Source organism: Pelophylax lessonae (assembly GCF_965119305.1).
Source record: "Pelophylax lessonae genome assembly, chromosome: 4".
NCBI classification, from domain to species: domain Eukaryota; kingdom Metazoa; phylum Chordata; class Amphibia; order Anura; family Ranidae; genus Pelophylax; species Pelophylax lessonae.
The window spans coordinates 271,833,712-271,856,875 of NC_138771.1; the positions used below are offsets into that span (position 1 = coordinate 271,833,712).

Consider the following 23,164-nt stretch of genomic DNA (forward strand, 5'->3'; position numbering starts at 1 on the left):
GACTTCCAGCTGATTGACAGCCTTAGCTCTGTTCCTGTGTGCTGTGAGAAGGAGGTCTCTCTCTTCCCTCCAATCAGCTCTCAGAGCTCTCCCTCCTGAGCTCTGCACAGTAACTTCAGCTCTCTGCCCAGTCTCAGACAAGCTTATCATTTCAGCACTTTGAACAGATGTAGAGATGAGGAGACTGCAGATAAACATGTACAATATATGTAGGAGGATTTGTTTAATCTCAGTGTATCAATTGAGGATACTCACTTCACTGGGTATATGTAAAGGTTTACAACCACTTTAAGGCACATGCAAGAAAATGAAAACAAACATGTTATTCTTTGCATCGATAGCCCACACTTTTGTTTTGATTAAAGTAGAAAAGGGTTAAAAACCCCTACTGCAATTTTTTTGTTTTACCACTTGTGTACCACTGGGGACATTTTTACTCACTTCCAATCCAAAAGACACAACGGGAAGGAGGAGAATTTCCCATTTAGATAGTTGTCCTTGGAACAGTCTTCACCAATGGAAGATATCCATTTACCTCTAGATCTGGATTCCTCTCCTTTTAGGGGAACATGGTGCAAATAGAGGGGACACACCCAGCAATAAAAAAAAAAAAAAATTAACAGAGGCTCTAACCATTACCTACTGTATCCAAACCGTTGAAAAAGGAAAAAAAAAACGTTTTTTTCCTAGTGGTACACTTTATTATTTTGCTGCCATAAACATAAGTATGTACTATATCCATGGCAGCACAGCCCTGTAAAAGGATTCCTGGCTGCTATAAAGACAGTTTTTCTTTGGAGTGTAATATTTGTTTCATAGAGTACTGAGTAATGACGCTAACACAAATTAAAGTAAAAGCTGCATGTCAATATATATGACTGAGATTAAATCTGTTTATCCATTTTAATTGTTAGGGGTAATAAATCTCAGCAAATACCATCTGATTGGGAGATGTATGGTGCTACTAATCAATAATGTTATTTTCTGACATGCTTGTGCAGCAGAATGAGACCAATCAATAGCACCAAACACATAATTTGCTGACCTGTGCAACCCACAAAAAAAAAAAAAAGGAGGAAAATAAAATCGAGGACAGTTTAGTGTTCACAAGAAAGATCTTAAAACACATTATATTTGTGGGGTGTAATCTACTTAAGGCAATACGCTCTTTCACCAAAACAAACACTTAAAAGTGGAAATAAAGGCCAATATAATTTAGGTTATAAATTGCTTTTTAATCCGTTTCAGTGCAGATCTGCAAACTGCAGGCTTCCCTGTGCTTGACAACAGGGCTGCGATGTCACCCACGACCTTCCCTTGTCTCTCCCCCCCCCCTCCCCCCATTGTCAGTGCTCTCTCCCATCCACTGAAGGGGAACAGAAGCTTAAAGATGTTGTAAAGTCAGAATGTTTTTTTTTTTTTTTTTATCTTAATGCATTCTTTGCATTAGGATAAAAAACCTTTTGGGTGTAGCACCCCCTTCCCCCCAGCACCCCATAATACTTACCTGAGGTCCTTCTCTCTCCAGCGATGTCCACGAGTCCCTCGGCCATTGGGGACTCTTCCTCCTGATTGGCTGGGACACTGCCACAGTGCCATTGGCTCCAGCAGCTGTCAAAGCCAGTTAGCCAATCAGGAGAGAGTGGGGTGGGGCCTAACGGCAGCTCTGTGTCTGAATGGACACAGAGCTGCCCCCATAGGAAGCTGCTTGCTGTGGGGGCCGTCAACAGGACTGCTCTGTGCAAAACCAACTTCACAGAGCAGGCAAGTATAACGGAATTTTTGTAAAATCTTACCTGTAAAATTCCTTTCTCTGAGTCCTCCGACAGTCGCCGCCCCTTCATATTCATCACCAATGGGGTTAATGACCTTCTCCGTAGGAGTAGCTAGGCAACAGAATATGTTAATATTAAGGCTTTTAACATATCCCACCCCCACGGGGGTGGTCCCCTCAGTCAAAACCCTCCTACTTCCTGTGTCCATACCTCAGTTTCAGTGGAATAGCAGTAGAGTATATAATCAAACCCCAAAAGAGGGGCGGGGGCGGCGACTGTCGGAGGACTCAGAGAAAGGAATTTTACAGGTAAGATTTTACAAAAATTCAGTTTTCTCTTACGTCCTCCGACAGTCGCCGCCCCTTCATATTCATCACCAATGGGGACGTCCCATAGCAGTGTAAACATGAGGGGTGGGAAACGCAGCCGCGCCCAAGGCAACGCCGTCTCCACAACAGAGAAAGGAACCTTACCAAGGGAAGGAACCCAGCCGGGTAGCATGAAAAAAAATTGCTCAACAGGAGCAACAACCCAGGAAAAAACAAATAACTCAGGGATAAAACGCTATCCCAAACAGCCAAGGGCCCAAAACAAGGGACCCTAAGGTACTGCCGCACTAAGAACCTTGCGGCCAAAGGAAGCATCAGCCGATGCCTGAACATCCACCTTGTAGAACATAGTGAAGGTGTGAACGGACGACCAAGTCGCCGCCTTACACACCTGGGCCACGGAAGCCCGATGATGACAGGCCCAAGACGTACTCAAAGATCTAGTAGAGTGCGCCTTCACAGGCATAGGAGGAACTTTCCCCTTCAAAGCATACGTCTGTCTGATCCACTTGGCGATGGTAGAAGCCGACGCCGCCATGCCCTTCCGAGGACCCTCATGAAGGACAAATAAGGAATCCGACTTGTGAAAGGATTCAGTCGACGTCAGGTACACCCTGATCGCCCGAACAACATCCAGAGAGTGCAAATCCACCTCCTTCGGATGCTTGGGCTTCGCGCAGAACGAAGGGAGGACAATATCCTCATTGAGGTGAAAATCAGAAATCCGTTTTGGAAGAAAAGAAGGGTTAGGTCGCAAGACCACCTTATCCAGGTGAACGACCAGATACGGAGACCTGCAGGACAAAGCTGCCAGCTCCGACACCCTGCGAGCCGAAGCGATCGCCACCAAAAAGGTGACCTTCTTGGACAACATAGCCAACGAGATCTTCCTGATCTGTTCAAAAGGAGCAAGTTGTAACACGGATAGAACGAGATTCAAATCCCAAGGAGGCAAAGGATCCCTCCTAGGAGGGACCAGATGTCGCACCCCTTGAACAAAAGTGCCAACCAAGGAGTTAGATGCCACAGGACATTGAAAAAGAATGGCCAACGCAGACACCTGACCCTTAATCGTAGCCAGCGCCAAACGCTGGTCAACACCCGTTTGAAGGAAGGACAACACCCGAGACACCGAATACGTGTGAGGGGAATGCCCCCTGGACTCACACCAGGCAAAATAGGCCTTCCAAGTACGGTAATAGACCTTCCCCGAGGAAGACTTCCTCGCATTGATCAAAGTGTGAATGACCTCAGGGGAGAGACCCCTATCCTTCAGGACCTCGGTTTCAACAGCCAGGCCGTCAAAGCCAGCGACTGTAAAGCAGGATGGAATATCGGCCCTTGAGACAGGAGATCCTCTCGAAGAGGCAGACGCCACGGGGCGTCGACCGCCAGATTCACGAGGTCTGCGTACCAGGACCGGCGAGGCCAGTTCGGTGCCACAAGAATCACTGCGTGCTGTTCCGAGCCTAACCTGCGCAGGAACCTGGACAGCAGTTGAATAGGTGGAAATGCGTACATCAGTCGGTACTGATGCCACGGAGCTACCAACGCGTCTGCCCGAGGATCGCGCGTCCTTGCCACGAACCTCTTTACTTTGTTGTTCAGACGAGATGCGAACTGGTCCACCCCCGGAAGACCCCACTTCACGCACAACATCTGGAAGACATCCGGGTGGAGGGACCATTCCCCCTGGTCCAGGGTCTGGCGACTCAGATAATCCGCCTGCCAGTTCTCCACTCCCGGAATGTGAACTGCCGTTATCGCCGGGACGTGAGTCTCGGCCCAAGACAGAATCTCGGCCACCTCCCGAGCCGCTCGGGCACTCCTGGTGCCCCCTTGGTGGTTGATGTAGGCCACCGCTGTGGCATTGTCCGTCTGCACCCGAACCACCCGGCCCTGCAGCCTGTCCGACCAACGTCGCAGACAGAGATTTATCGCTCGTAGTTCCAGAATGTTGATCGGAAGGGAGGATTCCTCCACCGACCAAGTTCCCTGGGCGGACAGAACGCCCAGGACACCACCCCAGCCCGACAGGCTGGCATCCGTGGTGATCACCGTCCATGAGAGAGGACGAAAGGACTTGCCCCCCCGACACCGTCGGGGACTGGAGCCACCACAGAAGATCCCTTCTGGTGCGATGACTCAATGAAATCTGGAGCTCCAGAGATCGCGGTCGCCCGTCCCACCTGGACAGGATCTCCGCTTGTAGACCCCTTGTGTGAAACTGGGCGAAGGGAATCGCCTCGAAAGTCGAGACCATCAATCCCAAACAGCGCATGCACGTCCGGATGGACGAACACGGAACGTCCCTGAGGGACCTGACTTCTTCCTGAAGAGACCTGAGTTTGTCTTCCGGCAGGAAGACCCTCGCCTGGACCGAGTCCAGAATGATCCCCAGGTAGGGAAGACGAACCGACAGGCACAGCGTCGACTTTGGAAAGTTTATCGCGGGAGAGAAACTCGATCTTGTAGCCAGATCGAAAGATTTCCTGAACCCACCTGTCCCGAATGCGGGCCAGCCAGGGTTGAAGAAAACCGAGCAAGCATCCCCCCACCCCAGAACTGGGTGAGGGCGCCCCTTCAGGCTGCACTGTTATGGGCAGCGGATCCGGACTGGCCGGACTTCTGCTTACCTGTCCACGGCTTCTTCTGGGAGCCTTGGCCTTTGAACGGCTTGCCCTTATAGTGTGACCGAAAGGCACGAAAGGAACCCTGAGAGGGCCGAAAGGAAGCGGTCTTCTTACCAGGAGCCGCCTTAGCCTTGTGGGATTGGGGCAAGAGCGTGCTCTTACCACCCGTGATCCCCTTAATCAGAGTATCCAAGGAGTCGCCAAAAAGACGAGATCCGTTATATGGCAAATTAGCCAAGGTCTTGCGCGAAGACTGGTCCACAGACCAACACTTCAGCCAAATCAGGCGGCGCGACAACACCACCACACTGTGCACACGTGCAGCCAACGGTACTATATCCAAGTCCGCATCACACAAATACATGACACCCTGATGGATTTGATCCACCCTAGCCAGCGTCGCCGGAGGGGCAGAATCAGCCACCAGGATGCGCCTAAGCACCTGCGTCCAATGTGCGACAGCCTGAGCTGCCATAAGCGAAGCAAAAATAGCTTTGAGCATAGAACCGGTAACCGAATAAGTATGACGGGTAAGAGACTCCAGCCTCCTGTCCGTCGCATCCCGAAACACCGGCGTATCCTCAGCAGGAATCGCAGTAGACTTATTCAAAACCGCCACCGCGTGATCCACCGGAGGTGGCACACACCAACGTTCATCAGTAGCGGGCGTGAAAGGATAACGCAGCTTGAACCTACTTGGCACAGCAAAAGGCTTCCGCAGATTGCGCCACTGTTCACTAACAGCGCGCTGAAAATCATCAGTGCAGGGAAAAACTTGTGAAGTTCTGCGTCTCCGCTGCGTCCCATAGGAAGCTAAAACAGCAGGAGGACATGGCTCATCCTGCAAGCTCAGTGTTTGTTTGATAGAAGCAACCAATTCATCCATGAGTGCAAGCTCTTCAGACGAGCCAGGGGGATAATTATCAACCCCTTCCACCTCAGCCTCCACTTCTGATCCCACAAGATCCAGGGAGGAACGGGACCCCGACAAGGAGACCCCAGCCATAGACCCATCACCCTCACCCTCGGAATCCGAGGAAATAGAAACCCTGGGCCGTTTTGTGGATTGAGCAGCCACAAGCATTTGCACCCGAGCAGCAAGGTTAGCCACAACAGCAGCCAAATCACCCCCTGGGGGGGAAACAGCAGCCCCTTGGCCTCCCACCAAGGTGAGAGGAAATTTGCTTTCCTGAGAATCCATGCCCCCAAACAAAAATTTAGCAGGGGAATAAATAGCAACTGCCCCTTTAAAAGCGCGGTCAGCGCAGCCCACCGCACTCACACACTAGCACAAGCCCCCACAGGGCAAAGGCACAGAAACTCAGGCAAGGATTTGTAGGATAGAGAGGTAAAAACCTGCAGAGACCACCGCTGCTGCTGCTGCCTCGATCGGTGCACCCAGGAGAAGAGGAAGTGATGCAATCAGGGCACTCTATTAAAACCTATGGAAGGCTACAAGAAAATGGCTGCCTACAGTGTCAGCATGAGGCTGGAGCGATCGCCGCCAAAATGGCGGCGCATGAGGCCGGAGCGATCGCCGCCAAAATGGCGGCGCTTGGCGCCGAAAAGCACCGCTCCCGCCCACAGTAAAAAACACTATCACATGCAGTGTAATAAAAAATAATGGCGGACCGCCGCAGCGGTCGCCGCAGTATGCAAACATGACACACATCATGCCCCGCAGCACACAGCCTGTCACACATGAAGAACAGCACACATTCTGATCCCAGAGATAGTGCAGCACAGCCCCCCTCCTTGCATGTCACAAAGTGCAGCCAAGACAGACAGGGATTCCAGCAGTGTGAACAGGGTCAGGGTTACACAGTCCCAGACTGACACCCCCCAAACAGACAGGTCCCCACACAGATACACTTACCTCCTAAAAGGCGTGGGGAACCCGCACAAGCGATCAAGCCACTGCACATGGGACAGGGAGAGTCACAGCCAGAACGCAGGAGGATTGCGGAGCGATACCGCAAGGCGTCCAGTGAGGTAGCCACCTCACCTAGCATCCCTGCAGCGAGCAGGGATGGGTCATTCATTGTGCCAGGAAAAATACCTGACTGAACGCTCGAAGGCAGACTGGGAAGACACTGACCCACAACCTGCGACCAGGGGGATCAGCGCGAGACCCAGCCCGCACGATCCTCTTCATCAGAAGAACTAACTAAAGCTGACAAAAAAGAACAGCTAATTAAAGAGAGAGAAAAAAAAGAGAAAAGGCTGAGACAAAATGCCCCAGCATAGAGACATCCAGCTACTCCTGACAAGCTAGAAACTGAGGTATGGACACAGGAAGTAGGAGGGTATTGACTGAGGGGACCACCCCCGTGGGGGTGGGATATGTTAAAAGCCTGAATATTAACATATTCTGTTGCCTAGCTACTCCTACAGAGAAGGTCATTAACCCCATTGGTGATGAATATGAAGGGGCGGCGACTGTCGGAAGACGTAAGAGAAAATATATTTGTTATTTGAAAAAAAAAAACACGAGACTTTACAATCACTTTAAGCCCCATACACACGATTAGACTATCATACAAAAAATATCACTTTCAAAGCGATTGTACGATAATCAAATCCTTAGTACACAGCTTATGTCTGAAATTTTCTGAAGGAACAAACATTAAATTTTTTCTTGTACAATATCAGATTGTATGATTTTCATTTTATAAGTACAGTTTTCATCCAAAACTACAAAACAAATACATTACATCACTTCCGTATTATTATTCTGTCGTACGAGAATTTTTGTACTTTAGTAACCTATTCATGTTCGATATGGAGACTAGCATGCAAAAAAAAACAGCCGATTGCCCTTCCTATAATCTCATTATGTGTAGAAGGCCTTACGTGATTGCACTGAAGCTAATAAGGGGAGGAAAAAATGGGGGGGGTTACACTCAATTTACATTTACAAACCATAGGCAGCTTAGATATAAGAAAAGGGCATAAATGGATGCAGCCATGATCCTGGTGAAGTTAATTCAGCAAACAATGGGCCATCAGGTAAATGTCACTTTTACAGCACATGGGAAGGCCCCACACCACTGCCTGCAGTGGTTCCTGGGCTGACCACAGTGCGCAGTGCGGCTGTCCATAGAGGAGATGGAAGCACATCTGTTCCCTGATCACCTTTGTGAGGAATGATGGACCTTGTCACTTCCAGTTTTAGAACGGTCATATCCTGGCTATTAGAGCCAGGGAAGCAGCTGATCAAACATGATCTGCATTCGATTATCTGCCTTGGAGGGTAGGGGAGACGTGCAATAATAAATCTTGACATATTTGGTATCTATTAAAGCAACAAAACATTATATTTTACATTTCACCCAACAATTGAGTATTACATTGTGTTTGTGTGCACTAAATTTCATTTCTAATGAAAATCTGCATTTGACAAATGGCTGCATAAATATTGTGTGACATAAAAAACAGAATAGTGACCATTTTATTCTCCAGGGTCTCTGCTTTCAGAAAATATATATTGTTTCTACATTTTTTTCTAGCAAAAAATTCTGATTTAACATGTATGTGAAAAATGTCAAAATTTGCTCTAGTAGGCAAGCAGTTAACCTACATATTAGCCTTTACATCCATAATCCTTTCACTAAGGCTCCATGTACACGGGACGTTAGAAAAAACGTCCTGCAAAGCTATTTCTGACGCCGGGAAAAAGCAGCTGTTAAACGTGCTTTCAGTAGCTTTTTCCATTTGCGTTATTGCACGTTTGGCCACGTTGCTTTTAGCAGCGTTTTTCTGCCTCCATTCAAAATCAATGGTTCCCTATGGGATCCTATTGATTTGAATGGAAGTCACACCGCAAGTCGTATCCGACTTGCGGCGCGACCTGCACTGTGAGAATCTTGAGGGGGAACTCCACCCAAAAATGGGAAAAAAAATTGCGTGGGGTTCCCCCCCAGGTTCCAAACCAGGCCCTTCGGGTCCGGCATGGAATTTGAGGGTAGCCCCACGCCGAAAAAACGGCGTGGGGTCCCCCCCAAAATCCATACCAGACCCTTATCCGAGCATGCAGCCCGGCAGGCCAGGAAAGGGGAGGGGACGAGCGAGCGGCCCCACCCCCCCTGGACCACACCAGGCCACATGTCCTCAACATGGGGGGGGGGGTGTTGGTGCTTTGGGGCAGGGCACCTCAAAGCACCTTGCCCCCATGTTGATGAGGACAAGGGCCTCATCCCCACAACCCTGGCCGGTGGTTGTGGGGGTCTGCGGGCAGGGGGCTCATCGGAAACTGGAAGCCCCCTTTAACAAGGGGCCCCCCAGATCCCGGACCCCCTCCCTATGTGAATGGGTATGGGGTACACTGTACCCCTACTCATTCACCACATAAAAGGCAGTGTATGGAAATAACGACAGGAGACGTTTTGGAAAGTTTTATTAAAAATCTTCATCCGGCTCTTCTTGTTTTCTCCTCTCCGGGGTCTTCTGCTCTCCGGGGTCTTCGACTCTTTTGCTGTCCCCTCTCCGGGGTCTTCTGCTCTTTTGCTGTCTCCTCTTCTGCTGTCCTCTCTTCTTTTCTTCTCTACTCCGGGGTCTTCTGCTCTTTTGCTGTCGGCTCTTCTTCCTCCGGTCCTCCTCCGACGACGTCTCCTTGATTATGAAGATCTCCGGTCTCTGCAGCTTGTTATATAGCCATTAGGGCGTGGCCGCGATGATGTCATCGGGAGGCCCCGCACCCTCACGTCACAGATGACGTCATCTGTGACGTGAGGGGGCGGGGCCTCCCGATGACGCCATCGTGGCCACGCCCTAATGGCTATATAACAAGCTGCAGAGACCGGAGATCTTCATAATCAAGGAGACGTCGTCGGAGGAGGACCGGAGGAAGAAGAGCCGACAGCCGTCAGCCGACAGCAAAAGAGCAGAAGACCCCGGAGAGAAGACCCCGGAGAGGAGAAGAAAAGAAGAGAGGACAGCAGAAGAGGGACAGCAGAAGAGGGACAGCAAAAGAGCAGAAGACCCCGGAGTAGAGAAGAAAAGAAGAGAGGACAGCAGAAGAGGGGACAGCAAAAGAGCAGAAGACCCCGGAGAGGGGACAGCAGAAGACCCCGGAGAGGAGAAGACCCCGGAGAGGAGAAGACAAGAAGAGCCGGATGAAGATTTTTAATAAAACTTTCCAAAACGTCTCCTGTCGTTATTTCCATACACTGCCTTTTATGTGGTGAATGAGTAGGGGTACAGTTTACCCCATACCCATTCACATAGGGAGGGGGTCCGGGATCTGGGGGGCACCTTGTTAAAGGGGGCTTCCAGATTCCGATGAGCCCCCTGCCCGCAGACCCCCACAACCACCGGCCAGGGTTGTGGGGATGAGGCCCTTGTCCTCATCAACATGGGGGCAAGGTGCTTTGAGGTGGGGGGTGCAGAGCTCCCCCTGCCCCAAAGCACCAACACCCCCCCCCCATGTTGAGGGCATGTGGCCTGGTGTGGTCCAGGGAGGGTGGGGCCGCTCGCTCGTCCCCTCCCCTTTCCTGGCCTGCCGGGCTGCATGCTCGGATAAGGGTCTGGTATGGATTTTGGGGGGGACCCCACGCCGTTTTTTCGGCGTGGGGCTACCCTCAAATTCCATGCCGGACCCTAAGGGCCTGGTTTGGAACCTGGGGGGGAACCCCACGCAGTTTATTTCCCATTTTTGGTGTGGAGTTCCCCCTCAAGATTCTCACAGTGCAGGTGCGACTTCCATTCAAATCAATAGGCTCCCATAGGGAACCATTGATTTTGAATGGAAGAAAAAAAACGTATAACGTGGCTGAACGTAGGTTCATCACGTTCAGTCACGTTTAGTCACGTTCGGCCGCGTTTCTGCGTTTGAAACATCGGGAAACACACGTTCGAACGCAATATAATTGCGTTCTAAAAAAAGTCCCTGAACGCAACTGCCTGCAAATGACTGTAAACGACCATGTGTAAATGGACAGATAAGATAACATGGAGCTGCGTTCAGGGACTTCTGAAAAAAACGCCCAACTGCTCCTAAACGGCCATTTCCAGCGTCCTGTGTACATGGAGCCTAAAGCAGTAGATTCAGTGTTCACATGTGGTGTTCCTCACTATAAACCCAACTATTACTATATTATTATGATATTGTAACCACTTACACCAGCCAATCACATTTTACTTCTCAACAGTTTAGAACAGTTTAGTTCAGCAAAGACTATTTTGGATTGGTAACCTTGCACACGATTATTTGCCTTACTAAAAAAGCTGGAAATATTTACAAATACAGAAGATTTATGTGATGACAAAAACCCTTTCAAGAGCGTAGGCAGTAATTGTGCACAGTATTGTTAGTAGGTTTGATAGCCCACCTGCCAGCATAACAAAGTTGAATTAAACATATTTAAACACATTAACCACAATGAAAGTCATATCTAAACAGGAATACAATTCAAAAATAGAAATGAAGTGCATTTGAAATAATTGTGTTAAATTGAGCATTTAATTTCAGGCTTGTATTTCTGAACAATAAATGCACGTCACTATTCTTATTATCTGAACGTTCAAACACGCTGACAATCACGCACACCAGGTTGGAAAATTTTAGGATTTGTGTGCAGTGACATCATGGCGAACCATGGACAAACAGATTGCTTCTCTGCTGGGATGGAATGTACCGGAACACATGAATGAGCTTTAAAACATTAAATGCAGTATAGTGGAAGGCAGTCTGCATATCAACTGCATTTCCCTGTATGTTCATGTTTGCACATCAACACTGTGATGACCAGATATCTATTTGCGTACTGTTTATAGTGAAGTAAATGCAAACAGGAGTTAATCACATGAAAACACGCTTGTGATCATTTAACGCCAAACTTCCCCCTTTCTACTTGTAATATTTTTGACTTTGGTGTTTTCCCTCTTATTTAGAAGTTATATTTAACCACCCATTTCCCCTTTTTTATTCTCTGTTACTCTCCCTGTTCCCTCTAGACATTAATGCTTTTTAAGACCCCGTTCACATCTAGTGATTTGGGATTGCGGGCATATTTGCAGAGATTCTGCCCTCGTATACGAATCATACTGCAAAAGTGGAAAAAAAGGAACCATGCATGTTTGGGTTCCATTCAATTTTTATTGGCACTTGAAATGAGGTGAAGTTTTGCCGCCATAAATCGCACAGCAATCTTAGCAAACAGCATCGTGTGAAGCTTGTTGCCCAAAAGAAGCTCCTGTTCCTTTTCGGGTGGTGTGTTTTTCCACTTTTGCAGTGCGATTTGGAATTGCGGAAATTCTGCCCATGCTCCCAAATTGCCATCTGTGAATGGGGTCTAAAAGTGCCTGGCTTTACAGCTAATTCTACATACATGTTATCAAAAGTATTGGGACGCCTGCCTTTACATGCACATTCTGTAGGGTTCAATATTGAGTTGGCCCACCCTTTGCAGCTATAACAGCTTCAACTCTTCTGGGAAGACTGTCTACAAGGTTTAGTACTGTGTCTATGGGAATGTTTGACAATTCTTCCAGAAGCACATTTGTGAGGTCAGGCACTGATGTGGACGAGAAGGCCTTGCTCGCAGTCTCCGCTAAAACTCATCCCAAAGGTGTTCTTTCGGGTTGAGGTCAAGACTCTGTGCAGGCCAGTCAAATTCCTCCACCCCAAACTCGCTCATCAATGTCTTTATGGACATTGCTTTGTGCACTGGTGCGCAGTCATGTTGGAACAGGAAGGGGCCATCCCCCAAACTGTTCCCACAAAGTTGGGAGCATGAAATTGCCCAAAATGTCTTGGTATGCTGACGCCTTAAGAGTTCCCTTCACTGGAACAAAGGGGCCAAGCCCAACCCCACACCAAAATGATTTGGACCAGTGCACAAAACAAGGTCCATAAAGACATGTATGAGCAAGTTTGGGATGGAGGAACTTGACTGGCCTGCATAGAGTCCTGACCTCAACCTGATAGAACACCTTTGGAATGAGTTAAGAGCAGAGACTGCGAGCCAGGCCTTCTCTCCAGCATCAGTGCCTGACCTCACAAATGCGCTTCTGGAAGAATGGCCAAACATTCCTATAGACACAGTCCTAAACCTTGTGGACAACCTTCCAAGAAGAGCTGAAGCTGTTATAGCTGCAAAGTGTGGGCCAACTCCATATTGAACCCTACAAACTAAGATTGGGATGCTATTAAAGTTCATGTGCGTGTAAAGGCAGGCGTCCCAATACTTTTGGTAATATAGTGTACATAGGAGCCCATGTGAAAAGAAAAAGGTTGGGGATTTCCAAACCAACTGCCCTCAATGCGCAAGGTAGGTAAAAGCTGAATCCCATGGACTGCAATAGTTTTGTTTCGGCTGCTGATCCTGCATTTTTATGTGATCACGTCAGAGCGCCTGCAACCAAACGAGCACCAAAAAAAAAGAGGCTCAGGTGCAAGCTACACAGAGGGAAGCCTGTGGAAGCAATGGATAAGGTAAGTAAAACTGCTTTTTCATGTTACCGTGTCAGCCCCCCAATTGTAAGGGTAGTTTTGAATTTTCCCCAGAGTTCAGTTTTAAATAGAGAAGCCGTGCATGCAGAGAGATTTGGAGACTGGGTTTAAAACAGAAATAAACCAAAGCTTTTTTGGTCATACTTCCCTTGTGGGTCACAGGAGTGCACTTATGTGCAGACTCAGCCGGACAGCAGGCTAAAGTCTGCTGATGTTAGAGTCACTCCAAGCTCTGGTAGAATCCTGACTATATTGTGGTCGCTCAGTTCTTGGACTTAGTGCTGGGGGACAGCTGCAGCATCACACCGATGCTGCAGCATGGAGGCAAGTATGTGTTTGTTTTTTTTTTTAAACTCCATCCTTCTCCTTTGAGGTTAAAGCTTAGCCATCTAAAACACAAAGCAGAGTAAACTGCAAGCAAACAACTGGAAATTAGGGCTAATGCATATATCTAAATAATGTTAATTAACAGATAAGGCTGAGCTCACAAAGGCAATTGTTACTATTCTGTTCATGCTACTAAAACTGCCTACGATTGTCCATATTATTCACTAACACACTACACATGCAATCACATGTACAAGTGATTGATCTTTAAATTTGAAGCACTCTTCTATTATCAGCAATTCATTGTTACTACTACTTCCATAATTTTTTTAAGCTCAAGCAAATTCATCCCCCCCTTTATTTTCACCTGCATTCCTTCCAGTAACATGTTTCCTGGCCAAGGGTGACAACACTCACAGTATTGTATTTATGGAAGGGACAGAGTCGTTTCCCTAGGACAGGATTATACACACTACATGAAAATCGGACGACGCTCCGTCCGTTTTTGTTTGGTTGCTAGGAACTCTCAATTATATTCGCAAATGGGAGAGGTTACTTACGATACAAATTCTCTCGGACGATGATTCAAAAGCTTTCGGTATGCGTAACCACGCTGTAGCGTGAGGGGAAATTATGTCTACTGCTCATGCGCTGTCTACTGCTCACCATTTTTCGGACGAACAACATACTGATAATATGATTATCGTACAATGTGTTATAATACGATCAAAATTTTTATGCATGCACGACCGGATAATATCGGGCGAACTGTCGTGATCGCCTCTCGTAAGCTGTGTACTAACGATCAGATTATCGTCCGATCTTTTCACAAGCGTTATTTTTCGTCCGATTTTCGGAACGTGTGTACGGGCCATTAGCCTGTGCGTCTATGCACACATAGGCATTTAGAGAAGAGAACAGGCAGAAAACCCCCCACAGCCAGCATGCTCAGGAGCAGCTGCGTTTTGGCAGAAAAAAACGCTTGACGTGTGTTAATGTGTCTAAACACGTATTAAGACTAGGCGTATTTAGCGCTTGAGCGTTTATTCATTTCAATGGCCAGAATAAATTATTATTCTGGCTTCTGTCTCCTTACGTATCACTCATTTTCTAACAGACATATTAGCCTGGATGTGGCACAACTTCCTCAATCTCCATTTATCCAAAACCCACCTCATAATACTTCCTCCCCAATGTTCCCTTCCCCTGATTTCATGGTCAAGATAAATGGCACAACTACGAAACCATCGCCGCATGCCAGGGTTCTTGGTGTAATTCTGGACTCTGAATTATCCTTTCAGCCCCACATCCAATCACTGTCCAAATTTTGCCGCCTCAACCTACGCAACATTTCCAAAATACGCCCCTTCCTAACCAATGACGCCACAAAGCTCCTAGTTCACTTCCTGGTCATCTCCTGCCTTGACTACTGCCACTCCCTCCTCACTGGATTACCTTTACATAGGCTTTCCCCCTCTTCAGTCCCATCATGAATGCTGCTGCCAGGCTCATCCACCTTACCAACCATTCAGTGTCTACTACTCCACTCTGTTAATCCCTCCATTGGCTTTCACTCACCCAACAAATTAAGTTAAAAAAACTAACAACTTACAAAGCCATCCACAACTCTGCCCCCAACTACATCACTAACCTAGTCTTAAAATACTAACAAAATCGTTCTTAGTTCCTCCCAAGATCTCCTGCTCTCTAGTTCCCTTGTCACCTCCTCCAATGCTCGCCATCGGGACTTTTCCCGAGCCTCTCCCATCCTATGGAACTTCCTACCCCAATTTGTCAGATTATCTCCTACTCTAACCACTTTTAGACGATCCCTGAAAACCCTTCTTTTCAGAGAAGCCTATTATGTCCCCACCTAACAACTGTACTTTTTTCCCCTCCATCAGCCTATTCCCAACAATTATTACCTTTTGTATCACTTGACCATCCCTCCTAGATTGTAAGCTCCAACGAGCAGGGCCCTCTGATTCCTCCTGTATTGAATTGTATTCTAACTGTACTGTGTTCCCTCATGTAGTAAAGCCCTGCACAAACTGTTAGCGCTATATAAATCCTGTATCATAATATTAAATTAACGCTTAAGAGCTTGATGTGCTTACACACTACACGCATTTACAAGCATTAAGCATTTTTTTCAGCAAAAACTCTGCTGCCAGGAGAGAAAAGGGATCTAGGAGATATAGCAAAACATCCTGTGTACATGAGGCCTAAGAGTGCAACTGAGGCAGGAAAAAAAGTTATCAGCCCATAAGATTTCTGGCAAGATGAACAGACATTTTTTTTGTACCTATAGAACAGATATGAGAAAACACTTATAATGGTACATTTTACATAACAAAAGAGGGCAAATACATTTATTGTAAGAGTTTACATGCACTTTAAGTTCCATACATGTACAAGAAATATGGAGCAGGGCATCTGGTTGCAGTTGACTATATTACTCCACTCGTTCTAAAAACAGTCCCATTGACTGTTTTATTCCAAACCCCATTTGTTCAGTAGTTCTGCTGCTCCATGATTTAGAAACTTTTAACCGCTCACTCAAACAATCCTTACTGTAAAAAGCTGCAGTTAAAGCACATTTATGGCCTTTTTATTTATGTAAGGTTTTGCAATTTGTGTATAGTCTCATTATTCTAGCTTACTACTTTACTCACTACCATATGGGAACTTCTATTGCAGAAGAGGTAAATAGGTCCCTTTTTCACATCTTTATATATAGGCATGACTACTATTAGCTTGGATCTCACAGTAAGCCTTGGGTTTCAACATTCAGTCACTAACCCAGAACAAGTATACAAATCAGGAGTTAAGACTTCTTTGGTTAAATATTTGTTTTGGGTAACTGACTCAGAAAAGTGTTTAAGCCAAATATTCACCAGGACAGCCAGGCAACTAGCATTTCAAAAGGAGGTAATCAATGGCAGCAAAAAAATTTGCCTCATCACAGGTTTCCTTTAAGCATTTTTTAAAATAAGAATCACAATACAACACATGGCATTTATTTTTGATGGAATAGGAATCAAGATGGAAATGCTGGCATCGATTAATTACTGATGTCAGCATGTTTAAGAAGCAGTCATTGATGACCTCCGGAAAAGGCTAGGTGCCTGCTTGTCTATGGCTTCAATACTTTGAGTCACTGACCTGGGGCAAGAATGCAGGCAGTGAAGTCATGTAATGTAATAATCTGTCTCCAAGCATTGATACCATTACGTTCTGCATTGTCTGTTAGTGAGAGAATGCAAGATAAATGGAAAATAATGACACTTCAAATTTAGAATTATGGGGATGCAAGAATAAATAAAAATCATACCATCTTCACTTGTGTGAGCTTCAGTGCCACCATCATGATCCACTTCATCTAATGTGCCATGCTCACTGTATGGGCTGTCACTAGTAATGCAAAGAGACAAAATATAACTATTATGCTAGGTCCATGACTACACACAAATAATATTTCCTAAGGTCATCCTCAAAGCCTAGCTCCAGGAAAACTTAAAACATTATCCCTTGCAGTTGGACTGCACCCCCAATGCAATGGATAATTGCTTGTTTAGGTCTAGGGGAATTGTTACAGAGCATATACCTACCAGATCCTCCGTGCTGCTAGACCAGTCCTTGCAGTGTCTACTCCCGTACACTCCAGCGGTCTAAGGTCCTGACATCATAGACTTAAATTGGATGTGATGATGCCAAGGCACAATCCACCGCCGAAGCACAGGGAAGCACCATCTGCTGTGGGAGTGGAGAATCCAGTAAGTTAATGTGCTTTTCCTTCTCCCCAGACTAAAGAAGCAGGGAACCCTTGCAGTGCAAATGCAGCCCCACTGCATAGGATAATGTTCAAATTTCCCAGAGTTGGGCTTTAAAGATAGCATCAGTTGCCACAATGCATGGGAGATCCAACTAGATTATATACTAGATACTATATTTGTGCCTTTGGATAATTGTAAAGCAGGGAATCAACCTGTCAGTTTAGCTCAGTTTAAAATCACATACAAGTCAAACAATGCCTAGCTGAAATACCCAATGGGCTGCACAAAAAGAAACTCAAGTATTTTAGGCAACCCTATATAAAATAATGATATTGAAGTAATAGAAAAATGTTATGTATAAAAATGATCACATGCCATATGTAATAAGGACATATAGCTAGAAAATAACACATCATGACCCTAACATTCTTGTTAACTCAATTACATCAATTGAGCTGCTATGGTGCATAAATCCATCAATGTGGCTGCATCTACCAACTGTGCTAGATAAGCAGGCAAATATATATGAAAATAGAAGAGAGGGAGTGACAGACAAAGAAGAAGAAAAAAAAAAAAAAGGAGGCGGTATGATAGACCATTTTTGCTGGGTTTTAAAATGAATAATACTTTAACCTGAAATGTTGCTCACTTCATCATGTTTTTTTTTTTTTTTTTTTTATTTCAATGTGCTGAAATAGGTGAAGATATTCTACAATAAATGATTAATCAGTATACCACAATTTCTAGCATATGTGACCAGTTATAAGACAGAAATCAGTAAAGCATGTCTCTTGAGAATTCCTTCACTGTTGTGCCTAACAAATGTTCGTACAGGCATCAGATTCATGTACCTGCCCATTGTCATATTTGGACAACGATGTCACCAGCATCTCCTTCCCTTTGGATACTTTCAGCTGCTGATGGGGGAATCTCATGGCTGGCAGCTGAATAGGGCAAGGGATGAATAATTGGCTGCTATGGTGCTGGCAGCTGCTGGCTTCATAGCAACCAGCAAGCCCTGTGGGGAAATTTTCTTATTCATGATAGCTTCCCAGCACAAAATGTCCTACTCTGAGCACTAGTGTCTCTTTGTACATCAACTCAGAGGAGCTCTTAATGAATACTAGTTTACTTACCTGTGGACTGGTGGGAAATCTTTTAGAATCTGTCACAATGCTTTCTTGAATTAAGTGCAGGCTATTTATAAGGGGCCATACTGCCACACTCGTAACTGCTTTACTGGATTTCTGCCATGTGCATCAATCAATAGCATAAGAAATCATTCAATGTGGCTTGCCCATAGTGAGCTTTCAAGAAGCTGGATTGAGTACTGCAGTTAGTGATAACTAGAGTAACAATAGATGCACTGCAGACAAAAGTCCTCTCTTGGTTTTATACTGCATAGTTTTACAAGGCATTATGTCAAAAATAACACCAATTCCAAAATGAAGGGATGCTGTGTAAAATCTACCTCAGACAGAATGCAATGATTTGCAAAACCCATATATTTTATTCACAATAGAAAATAGAAAAAAATATCAAATGTTCAAAATGGGAAAATTTACAGTTTTAAGAAAAAATAAGGTAATTTTGTTCCATCCTCTGGAACATCCTACTCCAATAAGTCAGACTTTCACATACTCTCTCCACTTTTAAGCGGTCTCTAAAAACCCTTCTCTTTGGAGAAGCCAATTCTGCCTGAACCTAACAATAAGCTTATTATTTTTTCCATCAGCTCATCCCCCACAGTTATTACCTTTTTTTTTTTTAACGTAATCATCCCAATAGGGCTTACCTGTAGGTACACTAAATATCTTCCCAAGCTTGCGGTGTTTAGGAGATATTCCCAATGAATGTAGTCAGTGACGTCACCAGCGCATGCGCTCACCTTTAGACCTCTGTGTCACATGCGCGTGAGTGACGTCATAGCGACACCTACCATTCATACATCTGGAGCCTGCAAACTCAGAAGGAAGACTGGGTAAGGATGGAAACCCTTTCAGCGAGCCGCTGGAGGGCTTCGTTCTAAAGTAAATATTCCATAATGTGCTAGTAGGTGATGCATACAAGCATATTATGCCATTGCCTTGGCAGAGGATTTTTTTTTTGTTCTGCCGCGGTATACTACCACTTTAAATCTGAAGAATACATTGTGAAGTAAATAAATTGGGGAAAAGCCAACAATGCAGAAAAAGGGTTACATGTTATGCAGTAGAATAACATTTCTTGACCTACCAGTAGTCATCTCCAGCCATGCATTTCTCATAAACCGGACCCTCCAGCTCTTTAGAATCTGGGAAAATGCTCTCATGATGAATGATGATTGTTTTAATTATTTCATTCACATGGGCCTGACAGGACACCTGGTCTTGTATGTCAGGAACAGGCATTAATGTGGGGCCAAAACAAATGGCCAGGTTATATGGATCCATCATATTCTCATCGCTATACTGAGAGAGGCTGTATAGAGAATACAGAGAAAAAAAAAAAGCAATTTAAAAAAGCAGGATCATTTACAAAGCACCAAAATATTCTGCCTAGCTGCAAATGAAGATAGAGTACAATAATTTTTAAAAAGAGACAAACAGATAAAAATATAAAAATAAACATAACACAAGGAAAAAAGTTAGCCAGAAGCATTATATGGTCTGCACAGACACCCATAGCACTTGTCTTATCTTTGTGAACCAACTGATGGGAATCTTAAAATCCAACAGAATTAAATAAACTACTCCTTGAATATTACAATTGGCATGGAAGCAAGGGGTAAATTTCTAACCATTGGGAAGGTTGAATTGGGTACCCTGTCTGACCCCAAGGGCAGAAATCACATTGTCCACCATTAAATACCCCCATAGGCTGTTCTTTGCCTGTTTTGTTGGTTATATAGTGACTCTTAGTCAGGAAAAGAGACTGTTCTCTGGAATAAAATTTCTGGGGAAGGTCTACACTAAAAAATGCCAGTGTTTGTATAATAGATTACGTAAATCCTGATGTTATGATGAATATTTGGTAATGAATTTTACAGTTGGAGGATAAGTCCTAGAAGTTTATGTATTTGGTTTAAATAAAAGTACGGCCTGGTACTGGGCTAAGGCTCTGTTGTTGGCCTTCCTAAGTAAAGGTTTACTGTAGCCATGTTGGAGAAGGTGTTGTTGGAGTTGGGTAACCTGCCTTTTAAAATCTGTTAGTTGTGTAGAATTACCTCTCAGGTGTGCATTGCCCGTATGGTATACTGTGTATCAGTTTCTTTAGGTGGTCACTGGCTGCGTGCAGTATTGTATTGTCCGCTGTACTTTTAAGGTTGGTGGCTAAAACAGTTGTTGGGATCGAAATATATTCGTAAGTCAAGGAATGTGATGGTGTGGGGATGGTGACAATGTAAATCTAAGATTGTGGTCACAAACAGCTTTGCAAGCAAGTGTGCCGATCTGTTATAGTTGGATGGCTAGCGAGACATTTAGAAGACTGTTTGAGGCGAACGGGCGTAGCGCACCGGTATGGACAGAAGGAATAAGACATGACCTGAGAAACATTGGTAAGATTTACCCCAATGAGACATCTCTGCCTTGATACTCCTATAGTGTGGTGGATTACTGACTCACAACTATATGTTACTTACAGATGGTGGTTTCTGGCAAGCAGCATTTAAAGTCCTACCACAATAATCATACTGTTGATGTTTCCCGGCTTGGCTCTAAAATACTAGACCCTTTGGAACATCGTATTCTATTAATAGGCATCTGATTGAGTGGTTTTTAGCTGGTTAATGACTTTGTCCAGGTGAGCCACTAGGGAGGTTATATATGCCCACAATACAGTGGAAGTATATGATTTATTACTAAACTATTGGGTATTCCCCTGATTAACAGATGGATACAGTGTTTAGCCCTATGACAACAAGGAACTATGCTATAGCTATCCTCTTTTGGGCAAAAACCTTTCACACACCAAGTAAGTTGTGGGTATTATTAACAGCTATATTATTACAGCCAGGGGTTCATTTCATGTTAGCATTTTGAGCACATATAGTGCATCACTGGTTGCTGTCTGTAAGTTGCCCCCATATCTGCTAGTTGGTCTACGTCCGTGTCTGCCATTCCACCTCCACGTACCTATATTTTACATCTGTTTATCAATCTGTGTAAGTAAAGCAAAATAATTGTATTTGTATTTTCATCCATCTAGCTATTTGCTAGGGTGCTCTTTAGGGTGAAACTGGTTGAGCAGGAATTGATCTTCCTAGGTTTCAACAGCCCATATTGAGTATCTATGGCTGTTCTATGCTAAAATATTCTGTCGGGGAACCTAGCAAACCCTATGGGTGACATTGGTATATGTGTGACAAATAACAGTGCGTGTACAATTTGATATGATACAAATTTTTAATGCGGTTTTTTATATATAATTTAAAAAAAGACTGTACATATTTTATTGATTTAAGTGTTGGTGCCTGAAAGAAACATCTTCTTATGTGAATTTCCTTCTGGTTAATATTAGGACGTGGCACAGTTTATTCTACTGATGTCCTCAGTGTCTCTCTGTGGTGACATACTTCCTTGTTGATATTCTGATGCAGGGTATTTAAAGTGGTTCTAGTAAAAGTTTTTTTTAACATAATGTGCACAATAAAAACCATAAAAGGAAAATGTGCATGTATTGCAGAGTTGTACTGCATACAGTATTTTTTTTTTTTTGCCTTGACATATGAAAAGGTGAGAGGGGAGGGGCACAGGAAACCTCACTAAAGTAATGATGATGGTCATTCCTGGTCCAATCAGCAGGCTAGAAGTTGGAAGGTTAGGCAGAATGCAGAAATCTTAATAGTGGTGTTACCCTGCAGGATATACAACATGGCAGCTGTGGCAATACAGAATAAAAAATGCAGCAACCTACATAAAAATACCTCAACATATATAAAAATAGCCATTTTGATCTACCTGTAAATTCCTCATCTCAGGACACAGTACTTTTATTCATAGACCATGGGTTATATAAAGCTAGCTTGAGGTGATTGAACAATGGCAAAAAAAAACCTCACTAAGGCCACCCCTAAAGCACACCATATAACCTCACTCATTTCATGAAACTCATATTCAAGAGTGTCATATAGGAGTGATCATGACACAGGGGGAAGAGGGGTCTGTGTCCCATATTGTACTCAAAGATGAGCCAAAATACCTATTACAATGCACCAGGAAAGTATTCACAGCGCTTCACTAGTTTCACATTTTGTTATGTTACAGCCTTATTCCAAAATGTATTAAATGTATTATTTTCTTTAAAATCCTACAACCAATACCCCGTAATGACAATGTGAAAGAAGTTTGTTTGAAATCTTTGCAAATTTATTAAAAATAAAAAATGAACAAAATCCTATGAACATAAGTATTCACAGCCTTTGCTCAATACTTTGTTGAAGCACCTTTGGCACCAATTACACAAGTTTTTTTTTTTTTTTTGAGTATAATGCCACAAGCTTGGCACACTGATTTTGGGGTAGTTTCTCACATTCTTCTTTGCAGGACCTCTCAAGCACCATCAGGTTGGATGGGGAGCGTCTGTGCAAAGCCCTTTTCAAACCTCTCCAGAGATGTTCAAGTCTGGGCCACTCAAGGACATTCACAGAGTTGTCCCTGTAGCCACTGCTTTGTGATCTTTGCCCTGTTGGAAGATGAACCTTCACCCCAGTCTGAGGTCCAGAGCGCTCTGGAGCAGGTTTTCATCAAGGATGTCTCTGTACATTGTTGCATTTATCTTTCCCTCGATCCTGACTAGTCTCTCAGTTCCTGCCACTGAAAAACATCCCCACAGCATGATGCTGCCACCACCATGCTTCACTATAGGGTAACTATTGTATTGACCAGGTGAA

General features: G+C 44.8%; 1 protein-coding gene across 7 annotated transcripts in view; it reads right to left on the bottom strand.

The window, feature by feature from the left end:
• Positions 1-23,164, bottom strand: part of SRGAP1 (SLIT-ROBO Rho GTPase activating protein 1) — a 297,632-nt gene that overhangs the window by 20,680 nt on the left and 253,788 nt on the right. For 4 of the 7 annotated variants that reach the window (XM_082254990.1, XM_082254989.1, XM_082254992.1 and 1 more), the window contains exons 17-18: positions 19,528-19,752; positions 16,851-16,930 (exon numbers count right to left, since the gene is read on the bottom strand). In XM_082254990.1, coding sequence (XP_082111116.1) covers positions 16,851-16,930; positions 19,528-19,752 — 305 coding nt within the window. Of the gene's footprint in view, positions 1-16,681; positions 16,763-16,850; positions 16,931-19,527; positions 19,753-23,164 lie in introns of all 7 variants that reach the window. The other 3 variants (XM_082254987.1, XM_082254986.1, XM_082254988.1) reach the window with 1 other exon arrangement.